The sequence below is a fragment of the Rattus norvegicus genome, chromosome 14, assembly GCF_021556685.1.
Source record: "Rattus norvegicus strain SHRSP/BbbUtx chromosome 14, alternate assembly SHRSP_T2T, whole genome shotgun sequence".
Classification (NCBI taxonomy): domain Eukaryota; kingdom Metazoa; phylum Chordata; class Mammalia; order Rodentia; family Muridae; genus Rattus; species Rattus norvegicus.
In genome coordinates this window covers 62,793,247-62,814,815 of record NC_141547.1, presented here as the reverse complement: position 1 = coordinate 62,814,815, position 21,569 = coordinate 62,793,247, and the positions used below count along the sequence as shown (strand labels likewise).

General features: G+C 40.5%; 1 protein-coding gene across 3 annotated transcripts in view; it reads right to left on the bottom strand.

The window, feature by feature from the left end:
• Window positions 1-19,758, bottom strand: part of Sepsecs (Sep (O-phosphoserine) tRNA:Sec (selenocysteine) tRNA synthase) — a 30,234-nt gene extending 10,476 nt beyond the window's left edge. Inside the window, exons 1-8 of one of the 3 annotated variants that reach the window (XM_087584290.1) lie at window positions 19,595-19,758; window positions 18,900-19,054; window positions 16,051-16,169; window positions 15,293-15,451; window positions 14,011-14,164; window positions 10,473-10,575; window positions 6,037-6,166; window positions 5,807-5,898 (exon numbers count right to left, since the gene is read on the bottom strand). In XM_087584290.1, the coding sequence (XP_087440416.1) occupies window positions 5,807-5,898; window positions 6,037-6,166; window positions 10,473-10,575; window positions 14,011-14,164; window positions 15,293-15,451; window positions 16,051-16,169; window positions 18,900-19,054; window positions 19,595-19,708 (1,026 nt within the window). In that variant the 5' untranslated portion in view covers window positions 19,709-19,758. The remainder of the gene's footprint in view (window positions 1-5,806; window positions 5,899-6,036; window positions 6,167-10,472; window positions 10,576-14,010; window positions 14,165-15,292; window positions 15,452-16,050; window positions 16,170-18,899; window positions 19,055-19,594) is intronic. The other 2 variants (NM_001128287.2, XR_015636805.1) reach the window with 2 other exon arrangements.
• Window positions 19,759-21,569: the final 1,811 nt, after the last annotated feature.

Genomic DNA, 21,569 nt, shown 5'->3' with positions numbered 1-21,569 from the left:
CACAGTGTCCTTTGCCTTACAGAAGCTTTGCAGCAACTAACATTCTTAATGGACTCTTTTTTCCAAGCACACTTAATAACCTTCGGTACTTACCTGAATCCCAAAATACATCTCTGTGTGCAAGCTATGTTTGATAATGATGGCAACAACTGTCATAGACAACCAAAAAAATTCCCCTTGTATTGAAGAATTAGTATTCTACTTAAGTTTCTACTTAAATCTTTTACATCTTTTTCCTGTATAATTCATAACTTCATTAAACTTTAAATAAATACAATTTAAATAAATTTTTTGAGAAATATTTAAGAAAACTGTGGTCATTTTCAGAAATGGGATGAAAAAACTATGTGAAAAGATATCTTTTCTTGTACTTTTTTATAAAGATTTTCCTAGATCATTTCTAATACTATTGCTATTCTAATACTCCTTCAAAAAGTAGAACATGTAAGAATCATACAGAAGTAAAAACACCAAGAATTTTACGAACAATTAGAACAACTCAAAATCTCTTACTACTGTTATCGGTTCCTAAAAACAGAATTCATGAATTTCATGTGCATATTTTCATCTCCTACAAAGTACACATGCTGCTAATTTTAAATGCTCTGCACTTTTTATTTTTTTAAAAAGTCCCTTATTTCTACACAGATATGAAATGCTAATGTTTCATTATGTGTACTAGTTACTAAAATCCTAACTTTCATCAATAGGTCTAACACTTCCAAACTCTTGTTAGTAGGAATAAATCTGGTAGCCAAGAAATGTCCTTTAAATGGATCCCTGTGCCCTGCAGCAACAAGGCTTGTCACTTATTATTAAGGGTATACTGAAGGAACAAAGTTCTTCAGTTTATGTACTTGAGTGCTGAGACCCAGTTTACAACAATCTTCCATCTAGTATGGCTGCCACACCTGTAGAGTGGAACCTAGTGAGTACTTAACTTGTACCTGAGCTAGGGTTTTTCTGGAAAAGAGAAATGTTTCCTCAGTAACATCCCTAGAGAGTGTCTGCAAATATGACCATGCATATATGGTTATTAGAAACTAAATTTGTGCATGTTCAATCCTAATCCATTAATAAATTACTTTTAACCAGTTCTATCAACCACTGGCTAATGCCAGCAAAACTGAGAGATTGAGATGTGCCGAGACCTGCTCTCACTATGTAGCCTAGATGGTCTTGCCTTTCTGAATGCTGGGATTACAAGTACCTACCTCCATCCCTAGCCAGAGTTCAGTTTTAACAGTAACTAATATCAGTATGGAAATACTTATATTATAAAGTAACTAAATCTCATGTATCACTAGTATTAAAGTAACACAATCTTTAAAAATTATTTTCAAATGAACTTCACACCCAACAGCAAATATTTTCAGTGTCTTTACTGAGTGTAGAGGTTGTAATAGGTAAACTAATAGCTCAAAGTGCAATATATTGAACTGTACAATAGTCCATGTGTTAGAGTACTAAATGTCCTATTAATATCACCAACTTTAAAAATATCTTTCAGGATACTGTATGGCTATCCTACGCTAACACTGAGCTAAGCAATTTTTACCTGATGCATGAAGGTGATACAGAACTTGTACTATTTTCTGCTACAGTTAAATCTATAACTGACATTTACTATAAAATACTTCTGTAACGGATGAAATTTATAAGCAGTCCAAGCAAATGTGTATAGAAAGATCTTACTTCAAGAAATGAAATAATATTGATTTTCTATGCCCTTTGTGCTGTACTTAACTTCATTTTAGAAGACTTTCACTACAGATAAACTGAACGGTATACCTGAATGTTAATGTCAGCTATATTTCTAGAACAAAATCACAATACCTTATACTATAGTTCACGATGTTAATGAAAAAGGAGCTGAATTATATTAAGTATTATATTTTGTATGTCCTTTGGATTGCAGAATGATCTGCAGTCATGAAACCCAACATCCATACGATCCCTCACCAGAGTCCAGATGTGCATAGTTCACTGACCTTCCAAGAGAAGGTCTGGGGCTACGTCTATGAAACATGCTGCTTCATGTGATGGGGTGAGCAGAAATGGTGACCCACATCTGTCCCAAAGTGTGTAGGGAACCACAGCATGGACAGATGGGCAATGACATGGATGCATACCCACACACGAAGATGTCTACAGCTGAGGAAAATGGCACTATATATTGTGGGACACTCCCTCCTCCCCCATAGCTGGCACCAAGGATCCACACACACTCAGTAAGTCTTGCCTAAATGGAAAAACACTGCCTTCAAGGTGCTGAAGCCCCAGATCCAGGTCCCGGATCAGACATCTGCAAGATTCAAGAATTCTACTTTTAGGGCACAAATAAACCATTGCTTCTGAAACTTAGCTCTGTTATGAGACGCTGGAGTTATGAATCTGGTCTTCTGCTAGAACACAGTTTGTCCTCTGAGCTTCAGCTCACAGCAGCCACTCTACTACATTCCTCTTCTGTACTTGTCCTACTCAGCAGACACTTGCAACAATAAATGATCATCTGCTACCCTGCAGCAAAGCATCCTCTTCTAAGGAGGGCTGAGCAGAGTAATGGCCTTCTCTGGAAGCAAAGCAGAAGTGAGGACAAACTTCTAAGGCTGATCTTTCTTTTTGCATAAACAGACTCAGAGAAACAGCTCTTGCATTTTAACCTCTTTTCTTAAAGGCATCTTCTGTTTAACTCCTGGTCATACCTCCCCACTATGAAGCAGATGCACTGATCAGGAAGGGGCTAAGGGCAAAGAGGCTCAATTCACACACAAAGTTCCACTCTCTGATCCTTTCACCCTTCAAAAAGGAAAGCTTGAGAAAGGGAATGGCTTCAAGCTGAGTTCTTGTCTGCCTCTACTGTGACAAAGGTAAAGCCTTTTCTGAAGAGATATAGCTGGAAGAAATAACCTCTAAAAATACCATTGTGGGGAATAAGGGCACAGAATAAAAAGAAACCCTAAGTTTTCCTTTAACACTCCTTTTTTTAGAACACATAACAGCAATAACAAAAAAAGGCTCTCTCAGTGATGGTTTATAAATAGCTCTGGCTGGCGCAAAATAGCTTTGCCTCAGCTTCTCCACAGCTGAACCAATAAACAACCATGATGAAATGTTCGCAGCAGAGAGAAGTCCATTTAGACAAAGCCCACTACATTTCTGCATCAAATCCAATAAGAAAAAAATGTTTATGCTACATATATGCAATTGTGGTTATGGAAGAGATCCACATTTTCCTCAGGAAGACCTACTGAGTGAAAACATTAAAGAACAATTTTATTTTCATGCAATGTCAGAGTTCTCAGAACAGCATTCTACTATTCTGAAAATTACTCCAGTAGACAGCTTTTGTTCCATGTAAATTCTACACAAAGAATTTAAAATAAAATCAACTAGTGCATATGCGAGCTTCTAGACTTTTGAATACCTCCACTAGATAGCACAGGAGGATCCCAGGATCAATCATCCTCATGGCTCAAATGCCTAGCATGACAGGACTAATCACTCCACTCCCTCAGTGCTGCGTGAATAACTGCAAAGAAGAGGAGACAATGCTAAGACAGGATACAGAGGGGCCTGGGCAGCACCCAGACTCAGGCTTCACCAGCATTCTGGGACTTGCAAATGGCCAGGCAGTCCTCGGGCTGTTAGTCTTCCCAGATCACAATTTCTTATGTTAAATGGAGACAATCCCTACCATGTGATGAAAACTACACTGAAGAATGTATACAATGAACCCAGCAGAGGAACAGTGACATGGCTTACTAGGCTGCACAGGCTGAACCACCTGAGCTCAATCCCTGGAACTAACAGTGGAAGGGCAGAACCAACTCCTGAAAGTTGTCCTTTAACACCTACAAGCATGAGCCCATCACCTGAGGATCAGTCTATAACAGCAACACTTTCATGGCAGTATAAAACTATAGCTTTATTCCTGTGTGTAAAAGCTTGTTGTCTGGCTTAGCCAAGTACAATTTAATCCATGTAAAACTTCAAGTATACGTTTTCCAAATGTTCATGTTCTCTGAATTTTGAAAAACATACAGAGCCACAAACCCACTTCCACTAAGGACATAATTGTAAGGCATCTCACCCCCAAAAGGTGCCTCCCCGATCCTAGTCTCCAGCGCTCATCTGTGTTTGCTGTCCCTGTCTCTTTTAGCGTTTCCAAGGTGGCATACAGATGCGACCACAGGGGAGTCTTGTGAGTCAGCTGCATGTCATTTCTTATAATGCACTGGAGTCGTCCTTTGCTCTATACCTGGAGTCGGATCCCTTCCATTGCTAAGGAAAGATGTTCCAGTGTGTTCCTCTGTTCACCAGATGATTAATACTTACTTCCAGGCTTGGGCAATTATAAACTGAGTCATTAGCTGCTTTGGGGGACCATGTCTAACTTTTAGGGCGCTGTCACAGTAGGTTCCAAGCTGCATTTTATATCCCTATCAACAATGCCAGCTTGTTCAGCTCACTGACGGGATGGGATCCAGGGTTGTCAGGTTTTTGTTGTTGTTTTAGTTGTGTCTTTGTTTTTACTGTGTGTGTGTGTGTGTTTAAAATATGGTTTTAATTGGTATCTCTAATGAATCACCATGTACATCTTAAAAAATATCCTCACAATTTAAACAGTAAATAACTACTTGCCCACAGATTAAATTATTAGGAAAAGGAAGATTGGAGTAAAATGCCACAAAAACTTAAACATCAATTCTGGGTGAGGGATAACACTGTGAGAGAACTATATGATTACAGTTATGTCCATATGCTTTAACATATGTGAAGTACGGATGAAAGAGTCCATGTCTAGTTGATGCCATAAGGCTGCCTAGACACAAACGCCATGCCAGTGGTCTCTAGCACTGCTGGACAGATGAATACTCATTCTAATCTGACACAACCCATCAACAGTTAGGGAATTGTCTCAAAGGAAATTTTTCTATGTTAGTTTGTTTTAAAAAACACTGGGTCTCACTATGTTACTCACAAATTCCTGGGCTCAAGTGATCCTCCTACCTCAGTTTCCTGAGTAGCTGGGACTACTTTAGGCCAACACCACCAAGTTTATCACCCCCCCCCCCCAGCCTGAGTCCGTGTTTCAGCAACGATGACGGAGAGAGGGATTATTATTTTAATGTAAAAGGTGGCAACTCCTACTGGTACTTCCTCCTGGGACTAGCCCATCTCACCAAAACCAAGCCTTCAGGCTTCCAAATCACTCAAAAGAAAACTTTTCCATTTGTTTTTCAAGAGCCTCTATGCCAGAAGTGGTAATGGATGCTTGTAGTCCCAGTACTTAGGAAACAGAGGCGGGAGGACTACACCAAGTTCGAGGCCTGCCTTATTTACATAAGCAATCTCCAGACCAGTCACAGCAGCACAGCAAGACCCTGTTCAAGAAGCCACAGTAGAGAGCTGCTGAGACTGCAAAGCAGGCGAAGGCCCTTTCCTCTTAAGCCTGGCAACCTACACTCAATCCCTGCTCCCACAGATTGTCCTCTGATGTCCACACACACATGCCATGGCACATGTCCATGAGCACTCAAATACATGTAAAAGAAAACTGTTGAATAATAATGAAAAGCATAGAAGGGGAGCTCCTTTGCCTTTTGGTGAACAAACGATTTGCAATCCAGATGTTTCTAAACAAACACTAGCTGTCTGAGCAGTGCCTGTGAACTGTTCCTCAGCATCTGGACAGACAGGAGGATCATCCTCTACACTAGAGAGGACAGAACACTGACAGTGGCTCCCATCTGCGGGATATGCAGGCTAGAAGAGCAGCACTCAGTGCACAAGCAGACCTCACCTTTCTCTCCTTCAACAGCTTCTTGTAGCCATTGCAGCCGAGTGACAACAAGGTGATGAGGACGTCTAAGGATGGCGAAGCTGAAGCTCTTCCTGAAAACAGACACAGGGTACATACCTGAAGGAGGGCTGACAGGGGAGGCACTAGAAAATAACACTCATCACAGAAGGCTAAGCCTGTGTGTATTTTGTTCATTAGTTACTTTCCCCAAAACCAACTTATCTACTTACCTGGATACATCTTGCTGATTTCCTGAATGAAGGAATCATTAAAGCCAGCAATTATAGCACCACCTACTGGAACCATAAAATTTTTGTCCAAGCTCTGAACGAAAACGTCAATTCTACCAACTCGAGCCCCCTAGAATCAAATAACATGTGGGTCACATGTTAGTCACTATGAGGGCAGACAACTGCTATTAACAAGTAAAGGCCACAAGAACAACAACAAAATCATGTTCTACAAAATGATACACACAAATTTAATTATATTCCCACATTTGCAATGGCTGCTACTAATTCTGCCTTCATTATAAAGTAAAAACCAGTACCCCTGAAACTGCATAGACTCTGTTCAAAAGCAGGTGAAGGGCAGTAGTGGGCTCTGCAGCAGGGCAAGCCCAGGGTTTACAGGACACAGCTCTGCGCGCTACTCAGATAAGCGGAACACCGGCACTCTGCAGTGACGACTGCGTTCACAGAATCGCCAACTCTGTGAAGCAGGTGGGATTTCATTACCAGTGCGAGCAGGAATTCCTGTGTAACAGCTTTTTACCTCGAAACTGAGAGAGACAAAGCATGTCCCCATGCCCTGCACCTGTGTCCTTTATTTGACAATAAGGGCTGCAGTGATGAAGTAGTTTAAATACTGGCATCACAATCTAATAAACTGCAGCTGCCCAAAGTGCCAAGCAGCTAGAAAATTAAGTGCCTCTCCGGTACTTAGGATAATCTACTTTTTTCCTTTTAAGATTTGTTTGTTTGTTTCTCAGTGCTGAAGACTAACCCCAGGGCCAGGCAAGCAATGGACTCCAAGCTCGAACTTCAAACAAGCTCTACTTCCATATGACTGATCACCGAAGAGAAGCCAAATTTTAAGTTTATCATGGACAAATGGCGGTTTCATTTGTATGTTCCTGGTAGTTCCAAAAGCGATGCTTCTCCATGACTTGTGGTCCTTAACTCTGTGACCTTAGTCTCGTTCTGCAGCAAATGAACTTCAAATGGAAGCCTAATATCCCGGCACAGAGCGGAACATGCACCTACAGGAAATGTGGAACCAAGTTCTGCTTCCCATCCGACACAGCAGTGACCTTCTGTCTAATGCCGTACAATTTTCTCCTCTTAAAAATGGAGATACTATCTAAATTTCAACTCACATAGTTTTTCTTTATCTGCAGCCACAGATTTTCAATCTGTATTCACAATCTACATTCCTATTAATATTATAACCACATTTGACCTTCGTTCTCACGCCTCCTGCCCACCTCTGTATCTCAGCGAGAATGGAAATCATAGATAGCTGGTCTAATCTGACAGACCAGATGTGGGCAACAGGTAGAGGCAGCAGCCGCTGGGAGCAGACCACTCAGACCATCGCCTGACTGTTTCAGTCCTATTCTTGCTGTGACTCTTATTTCTTAACAAACTATGAACACAGGAAAAGTCACCTCACCTCAGGAAGAGGAAGCAGCACAAACACCAACAGAATAAACATGGGAAAGCACAGCAAGTTGTCCCAGGTAAAAAGTGGCTGGAAATAACTGTCTAGGCTTTCTGAGAGGAACCTGAACCTAAACTATAAGTGGGAAGGCTGAGAGGAGGAGGAATCAGCACTCCAGACCATTACAGCACCCTGTTACCATGAAGACTGCACACTCCATCACCAGAGAACAAGCAGGCCACACTAGATCTCAGAAATGGTCAAGGGCCACACTCCCCATATTAACAAAATGTTGCCACTAATGAAGAAAAAGAAGAAACCAGCAGGGCAGAGGCTGACAAGGAATAGAACATCACTGTGTCCTCGGCATGTATTTTGGTAGCTCACACACTAATGGGAACCCAGAAGAGCTACTGAATGAAATGACAATCAGGTATGAGCTGAAGTAGCAGTAAAACTCTGCTCCAATTCTTAACAAGTGAAGTTGCTGCTTCCCACACTTTGGAACTTCACATTCCATTCTCAACAGTCAACCCCACACATACTCTCATAGCTCTCCTATGTGACTCTCCATTAATCTGTCCTAAAAGCTCAAATTAGGCATTTCAGTAAATACAATGAGCTAAGTGTACTTCTTAAGACTTATACAGAATATCCTATCTGCACAGAACGAAGTCATTCTGGGGCATCTTTTGAAAATGCAACATTTCAGATCTGATGGTTTTCTTCACTGACCACATGGTTACTGTGATAGTGTTTTGTAAAGACTTGTGGTTTTAGTGTGTTGAAGGGGAGATCTGGGCCCTGGTGTCAACTGTGCTATACAAGCTGTTCTGCAGCTCTGAAACCTCAGGCCAGTCACTCAGACTACTGAGCTTGTCTCCTCACGTATGAGCAGGAACAATAATTACTACACCTTAATTTATTAGGATAAGGTTAAAAACATTAAAAGCCTAACTAATGCCTAACACACATTGTGGGTCCCTGCCTTATCACCACTAAGAGGGAAAGTTAACCTTGTAATACCATGGCATAGCAGTCAGTACTCAACAAGACCCAGGTATTTATGTGGTTTAAAGCAACAATGTCCCGACCTCTCCTCATATAGGCCACTTTGCAGAAATGTCTACTTACTACTTAAAGATAAATCAATTTTAGAAAGCAATATAATACTTACAAGGCAGAATCTGCATCTGAGAAACATCTCACACACACGGATGATGATGAAGTGGAGCAACAGGAAGAGAAGCCCCAAGGACACCTTTCCCATCGGCTCCATAGTTCCCTTACATCTTGCTCTCTAAGGATAACACTCCATTTTCTAGTATTCAAAAGTATGTTGTGAGCCCCAGAACACTGAACACTTCTCAATTAGAGAATAACAATAGCAATTAGAACAACTGCTGCTCTAGCATGAAGACCAGAATTCTGATCCCAGCACCCTATGGGCAACTCACAAAACACCTTGAACTGCAGCTCCAAGGGATGGAATGCCTCTTCTCAATCCTCAAGCCATCTGTCTCCCACTAGCTCTCTCACACACACATTAAATAAATAAATCAAAATAAATCTTTAAAATGATGTGTGTGAAAACAATATAGCCATGCAGAAAGTATAAACATATAACTAACAAGGCCTGAAGTATTTTGTAAAATGTACACAATGACTACACTATGTGGAAATAGAATTCCCATAGGAACAGAAACTGTTCACTATAAAACACTGAAGGTGCTTATAAGATAGCTAGGATCACCTGCTCCTTCATTTTATAAACCTCTAGAGATGCTAATGCATTTGAATTTGGAAAGCATTAAAGATACAAAGGAGAGAGGCAGTGAGATACCCCAAGCCTAAAAGCATTTGCCACTCACCCTGACAGCTTGAGCTCAAGCCCCAAAACCCACAGGGTAGAAGCCTAGAATTGATTCCTACAAGTTGCCCTCTGACCTCACATACATGCTATGGCACACATGTGTGTGCATGAACACACACACACACACACACACACACACACACAATGTCGTAATTCTTAAGTATTACAAATTAAAGAGAACATGAGGAAGGAGGGGCATAGAAATGAGTCATCCGTGTAAAGCATTTCACAAGCCCATCACAGACCTCTGTGCACCTTTCTTCTGCTCTAGACACATCATACCTGATCCAATGTATGGATCTGTGAGGCAGCCTTGAAAAGTTATGAAATGATGAAAAGACACCAAAGGTAAGAGTCGATAAGGAAAGATCAGAGGGCAGGAGCTGAAAAATCTTTAAATTTTTTTTTAAGATTTGAAAATGTATTTTTATGTATTCATATGGTTCCTTCTTACTCTTCTTATATTCTTTTTTCCTCTATATAAAAATATAATCATCAATATAGATGTAATTCAATACATTTGAAAAATAAACATCCTGGGTTAAAAAAATTCTCAGAATGCCACTGAAATATTTCTATGTTCATTCAGGACCATCAAAGCTATTTCACAGGGGCTGAAAAAAATGGCTCATCCACCAAGAACACTGGCTATGCAGCCATGAGGGTCAGAGTTTGAATCCCAGAACCCATGTGCTTCACATTATGTGAAACACTAGCTCCAAGGAGGATGAAGACAGAGGATCAGCAGGGCTTGCTGGCTTCCAGTCTAGCTGAGAAAATTCAACCCACAGATTCAGGAGAGACCCTGCCTCAAGGGAAAAACAGAGGGGCACTCAACACCCTCTTCTGACCCCCAGCTACACAAACTAGCATGCTCACACAGACACATAGGTGTGCACACACTTACAGAGATACATGCACACACATAAAGTATATGCATAAATGAATAAGTCTTTAAAAGCTACTATCCAATTACCATCACACTACCTAGGAATAATGGCTTTTACTAATAGAATACTGTATACAAGTTCTTAATGTTCTCGGAAGTAGAGAGAACTAAACAGTGTTTACTGTATTGGGTTATAGGAAAGTCATAATCCTACAGCATATAATATTAATATAATGATTCACCTGCTGAATGAGATGCATGCACTTTGAAGACTGTAATCCGTAAGCGTTGTTGACTACATGCGGAATGTCATAATTAGCACAAATCACAGCCAGTTCTTCTAATCTATAAACATAAACATTTACAGAAAGACATACTCATACTGTGCTTTATAAATAAGTATGGAAAGTTTGTATTAATAGCCAGTCTTAAGGTACACCAGGAAAAGGGAGAGGGGATGACAAACTGAATTCTCTCTGTAGTGTCATTACATGTAATTCACCAGCCTGGAAATACAAAGCCAACACTTTACGAAACCTAGAATACCTTTTAAAGTTACCAATAAATGAGAAAAATGTATTTATAAAGCTTATGACTCGGGAGGCAGAGGCAGGAGAATCTTTGTGAGTTTGAGGTCAGCTGGGTCTACATAGTGAGTTCAAACCAGGTCTACACAGCAAATTCCAGGCCAGCCAGGCTACATAGTGAGACGCTGTCTAAACAACAAATGCTTATGATGGTAACATTTAACTAATTTCAAACCTTTTACAAACAGGACAAAGATGCTATGACTCTCCCAGCATGCTGTGAGTCTTCTCTTACTGTTCGGACTGCTCACCATACTGAAGCTAGTGCTGGCCCAACAATGTGCATGTCTGGGAACCTTAAGAAAGCTCACAGAAGGAACCTTTCAGCATTGCCTAACACCCTGGATATGTCCTTTAAACACTGCTGGCTTAAAATCTACATCTCCTCACCCTTCATTTGACACTCCTCCATAGAAAGACAATTTTGAGTTTAATGTATGTTAAATATGGTCACCACAACACAGTACAAGTCTTTGTGACTAAAACCACCTGTAAAAATGTTAGCACACTGAGAAACTATAACTAAATCCTATGGTGCAATTAAACTGATTTTTTTAATGTTTTGCTTCACAAAATAGAACAATTTGGAAATAAAACATTTTAAATTTTCTTTCCAAAAGGATGTATTTAAATACAGGACATCAGGGGGCAAGCGGATCTCTGTGAGTTTGAGACCAGCCTATTCTACACAATAAATCTTAGGCAAATAAGGAGATACACAAGACCTTGTCTCAAGTAAATAATGAGTGTATGGTCTTATTACTAAGCTATGCATGATATATCTTTTTTTTCTAGATGTGAGCAAATATGTTTTAAAACTATAAATGGGGATAAGGTCATGTTGATGTATCAGAAACTTTTAATTCGCTTCCTTCAAGTATTATAAATTGTGGTGGTGGTTTAGGTAATAGTGGTGCACATATACTCAAACACTAATGCTTAGTCATCAGGGAGTGTCACTACTTAAGAACGAACAGGACATGCAGCCTCATTGGAATGTGCCATGAGGGTAGGCTTTTAGGCTTCAAAAGCCCAAGCCAGGCCCAGCTAGTCCTCCTGCCTGCAGATCTTGATGTAGAACTCTCAACTTACTGTTCCAGCACCATGTCTAGCTCTGTGGCACTATGCTCCCTGCCCTGATGACAATGGACTAAACCTCTGAAACCATAAGCCAGCCCCAAATAAACGCTTTCCTTTGTAAGAGTTGCCGTGATCATGTTGTCTATTCACAGCAATAGAACACTGACTAAGACATGAATAGAACCTAATTTTTAGGGCTGGAGAGATTGATTATTCAATCAGAAAGTAGTTCTGAGTTCAATTCCTCAGAATCACAGAAAAAGGCAGGTGTGGCAGCATGTGCCTGAAATCCCAGCAATTGGCAGGCAAAGACAGGAGCCAGTCAAGCTAACTGAAACTGGATGCTCCAGCGAGAAGCCCTGTCTCAACACAACAAAGTGGAGAGGGATAGAAAAAGACATCCAAAGTCAGCTGTTGGGCACACGCGCACAAGCATGCACATAAGCACACACGCAAGTATGCAAACAAACACACACAACATGCCTGAATGACAATCAATACCAAAATGTCTTCTGCTACTAACAAAATAGACTTCGAACACACACCATATATTCTTCAAAAGATAAAAGGCACTTTTTTTATGTGTGTGTGCTCTAGAGAAAGAATTCTCTACTAACCTCAAAAATATAAAACTTGTTTAAACAAACAAATAAAACTTGTAAGTAACTTTAAATGATCTAAATCAGATGTTTTAATAGGACATAAAAATATTCTAAATGAAAGGCAAAAAAAGCAGAAAATAGATTTTCCATGTGAACCCCACTGTATTCTACATCACAAGCTAATTTTAATAGCCATCAGAAGTGACATTCTTTTAACATTTCTTTTACGAACATTTCCTATTCAATACTCCACAATAATTGACCAATAAAAATAAAATAAATGAAATACCACTAGAAGACTATAAAATCAGAAATTCAAATATACTACTGAGCCTCACTCATCAAAAACATTCATTACACCACACAAATGAGAAGTAACAAATGACAATTTGCTGACTGTTAAACCCTCCTGACTTTTTCTGCAGGTCTAGGTGTAAACAGACGCAGCACCACCCACACTGACCATGGCTCAAGATGAAGCAAAGCTCCCCAGGGAGAATAACTCACTGCTCACAAACATTCACAAGCTGTCCTGGGAAATGAGGTTTACTTCTATTCCATTCACATTTTCTAGCTATTAAAATTATGAAAGATACCATTTCTTTCATATTTTGATAGAAATTTTAAATGATTGGTCATTAATAAACTACTACAGTATATGCAACATAATTTTTAAACAGAATTCACAGGCTCATGAATGACACAAGGTAATTTTTCAAGAGCATGGCTTCAATATGATCTTTTAAAATTTGCCTGTGAAATAATAAAAAATAACATGTGGCCATCACTGCCAAACAATGTGAGTGTACAAACACCAGAGCTTAGCAACCAGAGTCCAAAGTCAACATAATTCTTATTCATTAGGACTTCTGTTAAAAATATTGAAATGAGACCAAACTCGAGCTTCTGGCAGAAACAGAAAATTCTGTTAATAAACCTAAGCCCTATGACATTTTCAAAATAAAATATTTATGACTATCTTTTAGAAAAGTGAACATCTGCCACCCCCATGGCTTTAATTTTCTAATTTATATGATCTTCAAAACACGGACAAACACTGTAAACAATTAGTGTAATCTCCCCATCACAGAAATGTAAATAATCCTAAACTATTTTATTTATACTCTGTTAATGACTATAGTTCCTATTTAGCAAATGAATTGTAAGGCCAAATTAGAGACGGGGAAAAAGGCTAAGCCCAGCATTTCACTTGAAAAAGCTTAAGCAATGAGTAAAACAAAGCAGAGGCTGGAACTGGCAAGAGCAGGAAAGCAGACAAATTGACTAAGGTTTGGATAGACAGATGTCCACCTCTGCTTCAGTTGATTTTCCTTCAGCATCAAACTCCTCCAACTCACTTCAATAACTGCCCTAGATGGACTAGGGCCTGGCCAGTAGGCTCACTCCTCACTACCAAATGTCATCTCAGCATGCTTGAGACTCGGGGACAGCCAGTCAGTCAAGACTGCTGAGTGAGCATCCAAAGACGAGTATTCCAAGTGCGTTGTTACCTATCAGGCACCCTTGGAGCAAAACAGGCTGTGGTAGAATGAAGGCACAGGATATGCTCAGGCCCAAGCTCCTGGATTTTTGCCTCCACGGCTTTCAGGTCTGTGCGCAGCTCATCGCCTTCCAATACATTTTCTATTACCACGGGTTCAAAACCTAATCAAGTCAACCAGAGAGCTAAGCATTAGTGTCAACTAAATGTGAGATGATTCTAGAACTCTAAGAACAATGCAATGGCACACAGAATTCCAATTACTTATTAAACTAACAAGTTTTCCTCTAGTGATAAAGATGGTGGCTCAGAGCTGGCAGTAGTCAGAAACCAGTAGAAAGGTGTAAAGAACAAGTAACAACTAGGACTGGGTCTTAATGCTTTGAAATGATACAGAAAGGAGTTTATACTATAAGGGAAGCAAATTGCTTCCCTTATAATTACAGAAATTAATTGCTCAGATGCTGATAATCAAGAAGAAACCTGTTTGGGGTTAGAGAGATGGCTGAGCAGTCAAGAGCCCTGGCTGCTCTTCCAGAGATCCTGAGTTTAATTCCCAGCAACCCCACCACCATCTGTAATGGAATCTGATGTTCTCTTCTGGTGTGTCTGAAGACAGCTACAGTGTGTGTGTGTGTGTGTGTGTATTATAAAAATAAATCTTTTTTAAAAAAGAACCCTGATCATTCTCTAGAAACATTTCAATTTGAGTTTATTAAAGAGCTAGAGATAAATAGTAATAAAATTCAAGCACTAAAATAAATCATACCCATAAACTTTGTTTTACCATATACACACACATACCAAAAAAAAAAAAAAACAAAAAAACAAAAAACAAAACCCTACAATTAATTTCAATAGCGTGGAGATCACTAACCCATCTCATGGTCCAAGAATCCTTCATATTTTTAATTGAATATTGTACTTAACTAATACATAATTAAAGATCACCTCACAAATAATTATATAAGCTTTAATGGTAAAGATAAGTAACCCTTAAGTAAGTTTAAAAGTTGCATAAAACAAAATATGTACTAAATTTTATAAATACTTTACTACAATTCTTTAAAGCATGGATGTAGAGTACATTTAATTTTTCATTTACCTATCTCTATGTAAAATCTGAATTTTCCCACTGGATGTTTAAAATATCACACATGCTGAGTGTCTTCTTTTTTTTTTTTTTTTTTTTTTTTTTTTCGGAGCTGGGGATCGAACCCAGGGCCTTGCGCTTGCTAGACAAGCACTCTACCACTGAGCTAAATCCCCAACCCCCGAGTGTCTTCTTTTACCTGCAGTGACCATGGACTTAAAGCAGGACTTCTGATCTATCCGTGGCCATATGATATACTTGGCCTTCGGTCTTTTGTGTCGCAGTGTTAGGAAACACAAGGTTAGACTCATCCCAGTTGCCATAGGAACTACAAAGCAACTGGCCACTGAATGAACACCTACAAATAAGAAATAAAAGAATTTATTATCCCATTAAAACCTTTCTGGAAGAAATGATACAGTTCCTTTATCAAACAACATGGACTGTAACCCTGATATTTCTTTCTCATCTGCTCTCATGAACTCATTGTTGGAGCCAGGGGTAGTGGTGCGCTCCTTTAATCCCAGCACTTGGGAGGCAGAGGCGCTGCGGGTGGATCTCTGTGATTCTGAGGCCAGCCTGGTACAAAGTGAGTCCCAGGAGAGCCAGAGCTGCATAGTGAGACCCTGTCTCAGGAAAAAAAAAAAAAAAGGCAAAAACATTGCAATTTGCCAGGTGATTGACCTCAGGAAGCAGAGGTAGGCAGATCTCTGAATTCAAGGCCAGCCTGGTCTACAGAGTAGGTTCCAGGACAGTCAGGGATTCACAGAGACCCTCCAAAAACCAAACAAAAAAGTCATTCCTGGGGCTATAACTCTCATTTTCTATCTTATTCTGAAATAGGTTTACATGTGTGTCCTTTTAAAAACCATTCATATTGTTTTTGAAGACACAAAAATGTAAGAAACTAGTGGGCTATGTACTCATAGATCATGTTATGATTGACGTGATACATACCAGCCAGCTTTATGACATTAAGCACCAAAGAATTAGTAATTTTGTTCAAGAGGCTAGAGCCTGCAGCTTTTGGTTGTACAGCAGAAATATCACCAGATCGTCCAATTCCATGGATGAACCTAAGCAAAAAATAAGCCAAAACCCATACAAATATATTCAGTGTTCAAGTAATCGATACACACAGTTACAAAGAGAGAACCAAAAACTAGCAGAGGCTGTTTTCTGTTGTGATTATACTTTATAAGCCATTGATGTGGAAATACCTTAAGTTGAAAGTTTCAGTATATATAGCAACTAATCTCCAAAGACCATCATTATTTAATTTCTTTCTCATGGTGGTCCACATCAAGAGATACAGTTTAATTCCCCATCTCTGCTCTGGATTGGGGGCAGGGGAGGATGTCCTTACTGACTTGCCTTTGACTGGGAAGAACATAAAAAGTGTTTGTCTGGAGCCTCTGAGTTCTAAAATATCATAAAAAGCACTAAAGTCTTCTTGGCTTCTTAAGAGTCTGCTAGTGTGCACTGCCTTCCAAGATCCAGCTGCCATACTGGGAGGAGCTAACAGAAGAGAAGATGGGCTCTGAGCCCTTAGCCACGTTAACAAGTCATCTTTAATAGACTGCCCACTCTCACCTTCAATGACATTTACAACTACACTAGAAACACAAGACACTCAGCTGCTGAGTTAACACAGAACCAGGAGGAATAACGATCATTTTAAGTCATCAGCCTTTGGAGTGGTATGTTTAAAACCACAGTACAGGTAACATTCTAGTCCCTCTTTTCTGCCTACCAGAGCAGTGGGACAGATTCCAGTCTGAAAGAGCTGATGCTTTAGAAACTGTCCCAATTAGCTGTTGGCAATTGACAGTGGTCTTTTGAGACAGGCTCTCACGAAGTGACCCTGGGTGACCCTACTTTGGACCCTTGCCCCTGTTTCTGCTAAGTGCTAGGATTACAGGCAATACCACCACCCAAGCAAAACCTTTCCTCATTTTTAAATATGTTTCTTGAAAATGAGTGCACAAATCCACTTGTCTTAAATTAGATGGCCCTATACACTTACACACCTGTGAATACTCCTAATTAAAAAAAGAGATGCATGCTCCATCTCTTACATTCAATTAGATCAGAAACTGTGTATACTGAGAGCATCACAGAGCACTAACTAGCACTGTACTTCCTTACAGGCATGCCTTGTATACAAGACTTCCATATACATTATATATGGACCTTGTTACCAGGCCGCTGGTAGACAGGAAATCTGTATCCCTACTCATTATCAGGTATTTTGCATACCTGACTGCAAATGTTATTAAAATATAATTTTAATATGCCTCAAAAACTTCACCTTGACTTAAAAAAAAGTTTTTAAGAGTCTATAGACCATCATTCTCACAGAAAGGGTAGAAGACAGAAATAGCAGTCATATCCAAAAGCACTACCGGTTAATGATTAAATCATTTTTTGCTAGGTAGTGGTGGCACATGCCTTCAGTCCTAGCACTCAGGAGGCAGAGCAGCTGGGTCTTTAAAAAAAACAAAAAACAAAAAAAACAACACTTTTCAGAATGGGCTAAAGTTTCAAAAATAATACAAATAATGCAATCATCTAATACAATTGTTCCTCCATCTGCTGGGATTGAGATAGTGATAAGCTATGCTTTCAAGTTCATTACTCTCCAATATAACCTGTAGGTTAAAAAGGAATTATGGCTGCTCACGGTGTTGAGCGCCTTTTATCCTATGACTCAGGAGGCAGAGGCAAGTGAGCCTCTTTGTCTGAAGCCAGCATGAGCCTGGGCCAGCCACAGTTACAAAGTGAGGATGTCTTAAAAAAAAAAAAAAGAAAAAGAAAAAAAAAAAAAGAAAAAAAAATCAGAACACAGCACACAACTATGACGTATGTCAACTGAAGTTAAAACAAAAAGAAAAAAGGCCACACCCATGTTGAACAAGGCTGGCTGACCTTCTATGAGGGTGGGAAGTCAGCAAGTTGCAGGTCCAGAACCAAACATCTTCCCTCTGTGTGACCTATCACTTCTGTGACTACCTTCTGGACTTGACAGAAACCCCCTAGCTTCACCTACCCAAAAGCTAAGAATGTCATCAGACAGCACCTGGGGCCCGCAACAGGGTGTCCCTGCTTTCCTGAAACATGCCTACCTCCATATTTCTACTAGTGAATTAAAAAATGTCTTGGTCTATGATTTTATTCTACGACTATTTTATAAAAAAATTTCATGAAACTGTTACCACTCCAGAACATGATATTTGGGGTCACCTGTCACTTATATGTATCTCTAGAATATTCTTATTCTTTTTGAAGTGAACGTTTTTAAGATTTGTTTATTTTATGTATGAGTACACTGTAGCTCTCCTCAGACACACCAGAAGAGGGCATCAGATACCATTGCAGATGGTTGTGAGCAACCATGTGGTTGCTGGGAACTGAACTCAAGACCTCTGGAAGAGCAGTCAGTGCTCTTAACCACTGAACCATGTCCCCAGCCCGACCAATGTTTTTTTTTTTTTTTTTTTATTAAGCTTTCAGAACAGAGTGCTAGTTTAAATATTATCAGAACATGGCACTTGTGCTGTGGACCAGCCAGCATCGGAAGGGGTTAACCACCACATATCAGAACTGCAGCTCTATTGTCACGAAAATCGCCTGCTCCAAGTGTTCCGTTTGATTTCCATACCCATTTGATGACAGAAGAAATTATATATCTCAGTGGAAACTTTATAATTTAGTAGGAATATCATCACCATTATTTTAGGTTCCTTCCACTCCCATTCCCAAAAAAAGATAAATAAATGTTTTCACAACTAGTTTAAGAACCATACCTGTAATGACGACGAGCAACCAAAGCAGAGGCCACTCTCCCTTCCCTTTCTCCCACACCACAATTACCCAAGAAATTGTTGCTATCCATGACTGCAAGCTCATGCAGAAAGAGTTCGAGTGTACTTTCATCCCAGCCATCCTCTGGACACTTGCCCTTAAAAAAAAATAGTAATGACGTTCATGTTCAGGAAAATTATCGGTCCCTAAAACTCCACATCAATGTACTTGAATTCTTTTTAACGTGTTTTAGTGACCCTTGATTCCTCACATCGGAAACAAACTCAGCAGCTATGAAGAAACTGCTAATTGGCCAAACGTTCGTATTCTGTTCGACTACAAACTAGAGAGCGCGAATGTATCTAATACGGCCATTGAAGTTTGCTGGGACTCTTAAATCTCAGTTAAGTTAGGGAAACTGAAAAGGTAATGTCCTCAGTTTAGTTTTCCAGCTAGGGGCTGGCCAACTTCGGGGACACTAAAGTTCAGGACTACTGTCAAGGAGCGAGGTCTGAGAGGTCTGGAGGAAAGCTGCCGCTGGAGTAGGTTTAGCAATAGATTTGCCGATAGCACGCGCTCCCAGAGTGGCCCAGGCAGACCAAACACTTGGACTTTGACAGTTCCGCACACACTGAGGAGCGCGCTGCCCCTCCCCTCCCTGAAGACGCAGAGCCCGAGCGCCGAAACGGCGGGATACCTGCTCTATAAGCAGCCAGATGAGGTGCTCGTGTGCGCGCCGAGCCTCACAACCCTGCCTCACGTAAGCTGGAGTCACCCGCCGCTCGCCAGCCGCGAAGCTCTCGGGGTTCATGACGGCGCCCACTAAGCGCACGCCGAGACCCAGGATGCAGCGCGTCGCCCGGACGGTACGGGGCGGCCGTGGACCCAAAACACTCTAGGTCTCCGCCTTCGGCTTCCGCGCATGCGCAGAGCATTTTTGGTCGTCTTCCACCAACCCACAAACCCTCACTCACCCCAGCACTACAACCACCTAGGAAAAAGTTCAAAACCTTGAGTATTCTTGAGAGTTGGCAAGATTAGCGGGTTTCCGGCGACAGGAAAGGAACGTTGGGTTGGGCTAGGTAAACCCTCTTATAATCAAGAACATTAGTACTTCAAGAGAGGGCAGAGAAGGCAGAAGGGCCATTGTGTGGGCTTCTCAAGAAAAGACTATATGATCTGCTCCAGTCATGTTGTTTGAGTCTTCCCGACTGTGTCAGATTCCAGAACCTTACATCCATCCCTTGATATATTTCAGCATTTCCTACTGCCTGACAACATTATGAAAGGACAAAACCTTACTCTCCTGGCAAATTTATCTCACGATAGTTACTCTTTTCATTTCAAATTGTGCAATAATCTGCAATAACTTAATCTATCAGTGTACTAGGGGAAGAGGAGGCCCATGCATGTCTTACCTGAGATCTAGAGTTTTCTGTGCTTCATTTAGATCTACAGAATTCCTTTAAGAACTTTGTACTAATACTTGTCCATGAATAGTATTTCTTTGGAATATAGCAGAAGTCTACCAAATGTAGGAATTCACCAATGCCAGAACTATGTACTTGCATGTTAGCAAGCAAGCAAACATGGCCTACAAATTCTACATGACTCTGAAATGTTTGAGGGGAGAAGGGTTCCTCATCTTTTTTTGGGCACCTCAACAAAAATGGACAAGAAGTTATGGGGCTCTGCAATGCACTCCTATTTTGCAGGTTCGTAGCCATATAGAAGTAAAGGCTCGTGTGAAAAGAGGGGAGTGTGGAAAACAACAAAGATGCTCTGAGAGATCACTGCCAACCAGCATCCGTACCCATCAATAATCCTTGCACAGACAAAGGACACAGTCCTTCAGCTAGTCAAAGACACCATTGTACAGTACTGGTGCTTAGTCCCTGCCTTTGAAAGAATGAATGGGGGAAATGGTTGGACCTTTTGATCAGCTAATCTCTGAGCCTCCCAGGACTTTTGCTTGAGGCTATCAGATATCTTCAAAAGGATGTCACATGTCTCTATGGAGCCATTCATTGCAACATAGACAAGCTAGCTACTCTCCCAAGTCAACATTTGCTGTGAAGCTTTACAAAGATCACTGAGGTTAACTGAGGATCATTGTAACCTGCCTACAGCATAGTCTAGGAAAAACCTTCAGCAGTGGGCTGAGCCATGACCTCAATGGCCATTTCATCATTTTTAGATTGATTTTTTAAAATGCCTTTTAGATAGTGTATGTCCATTTTCAGAGTGGTCTATGGTATTTCCTTGCCAAAAGATACAGCCTGTACAGTCTCTAAAAGTTCTGATTCAAAAAAAGAGTCCTAAGAGTGACCAAGCCACTTACTTCCATCAAGGAGACTAAATTCTAGTCAAACCTAAAACAGCCTCAAAAGAATAGGAGATGGAAGGACCTCTGCCCTGTCTTATCCTGTCACAGAGGTAGAAAGGAGGGAACAGAGTACATGTTCACATGCAATGTAAGCTGGGCTCTTGGGGGGAGGGAAAGGAACACTGATGGGGGGAAGGACAAGGAGGAAGGGAGGAAGGGGATGGGAGAAGGGAAGAAGGGGATAGAGGAAGGAAAGAGGAGATAGAAGAAGGGACGAAGGAGTTGGAGGAAGGGGAGGAGATGGAGGAAGGGAAAGGGAAGGAGGACTCAAAGCAAAGTATGTATG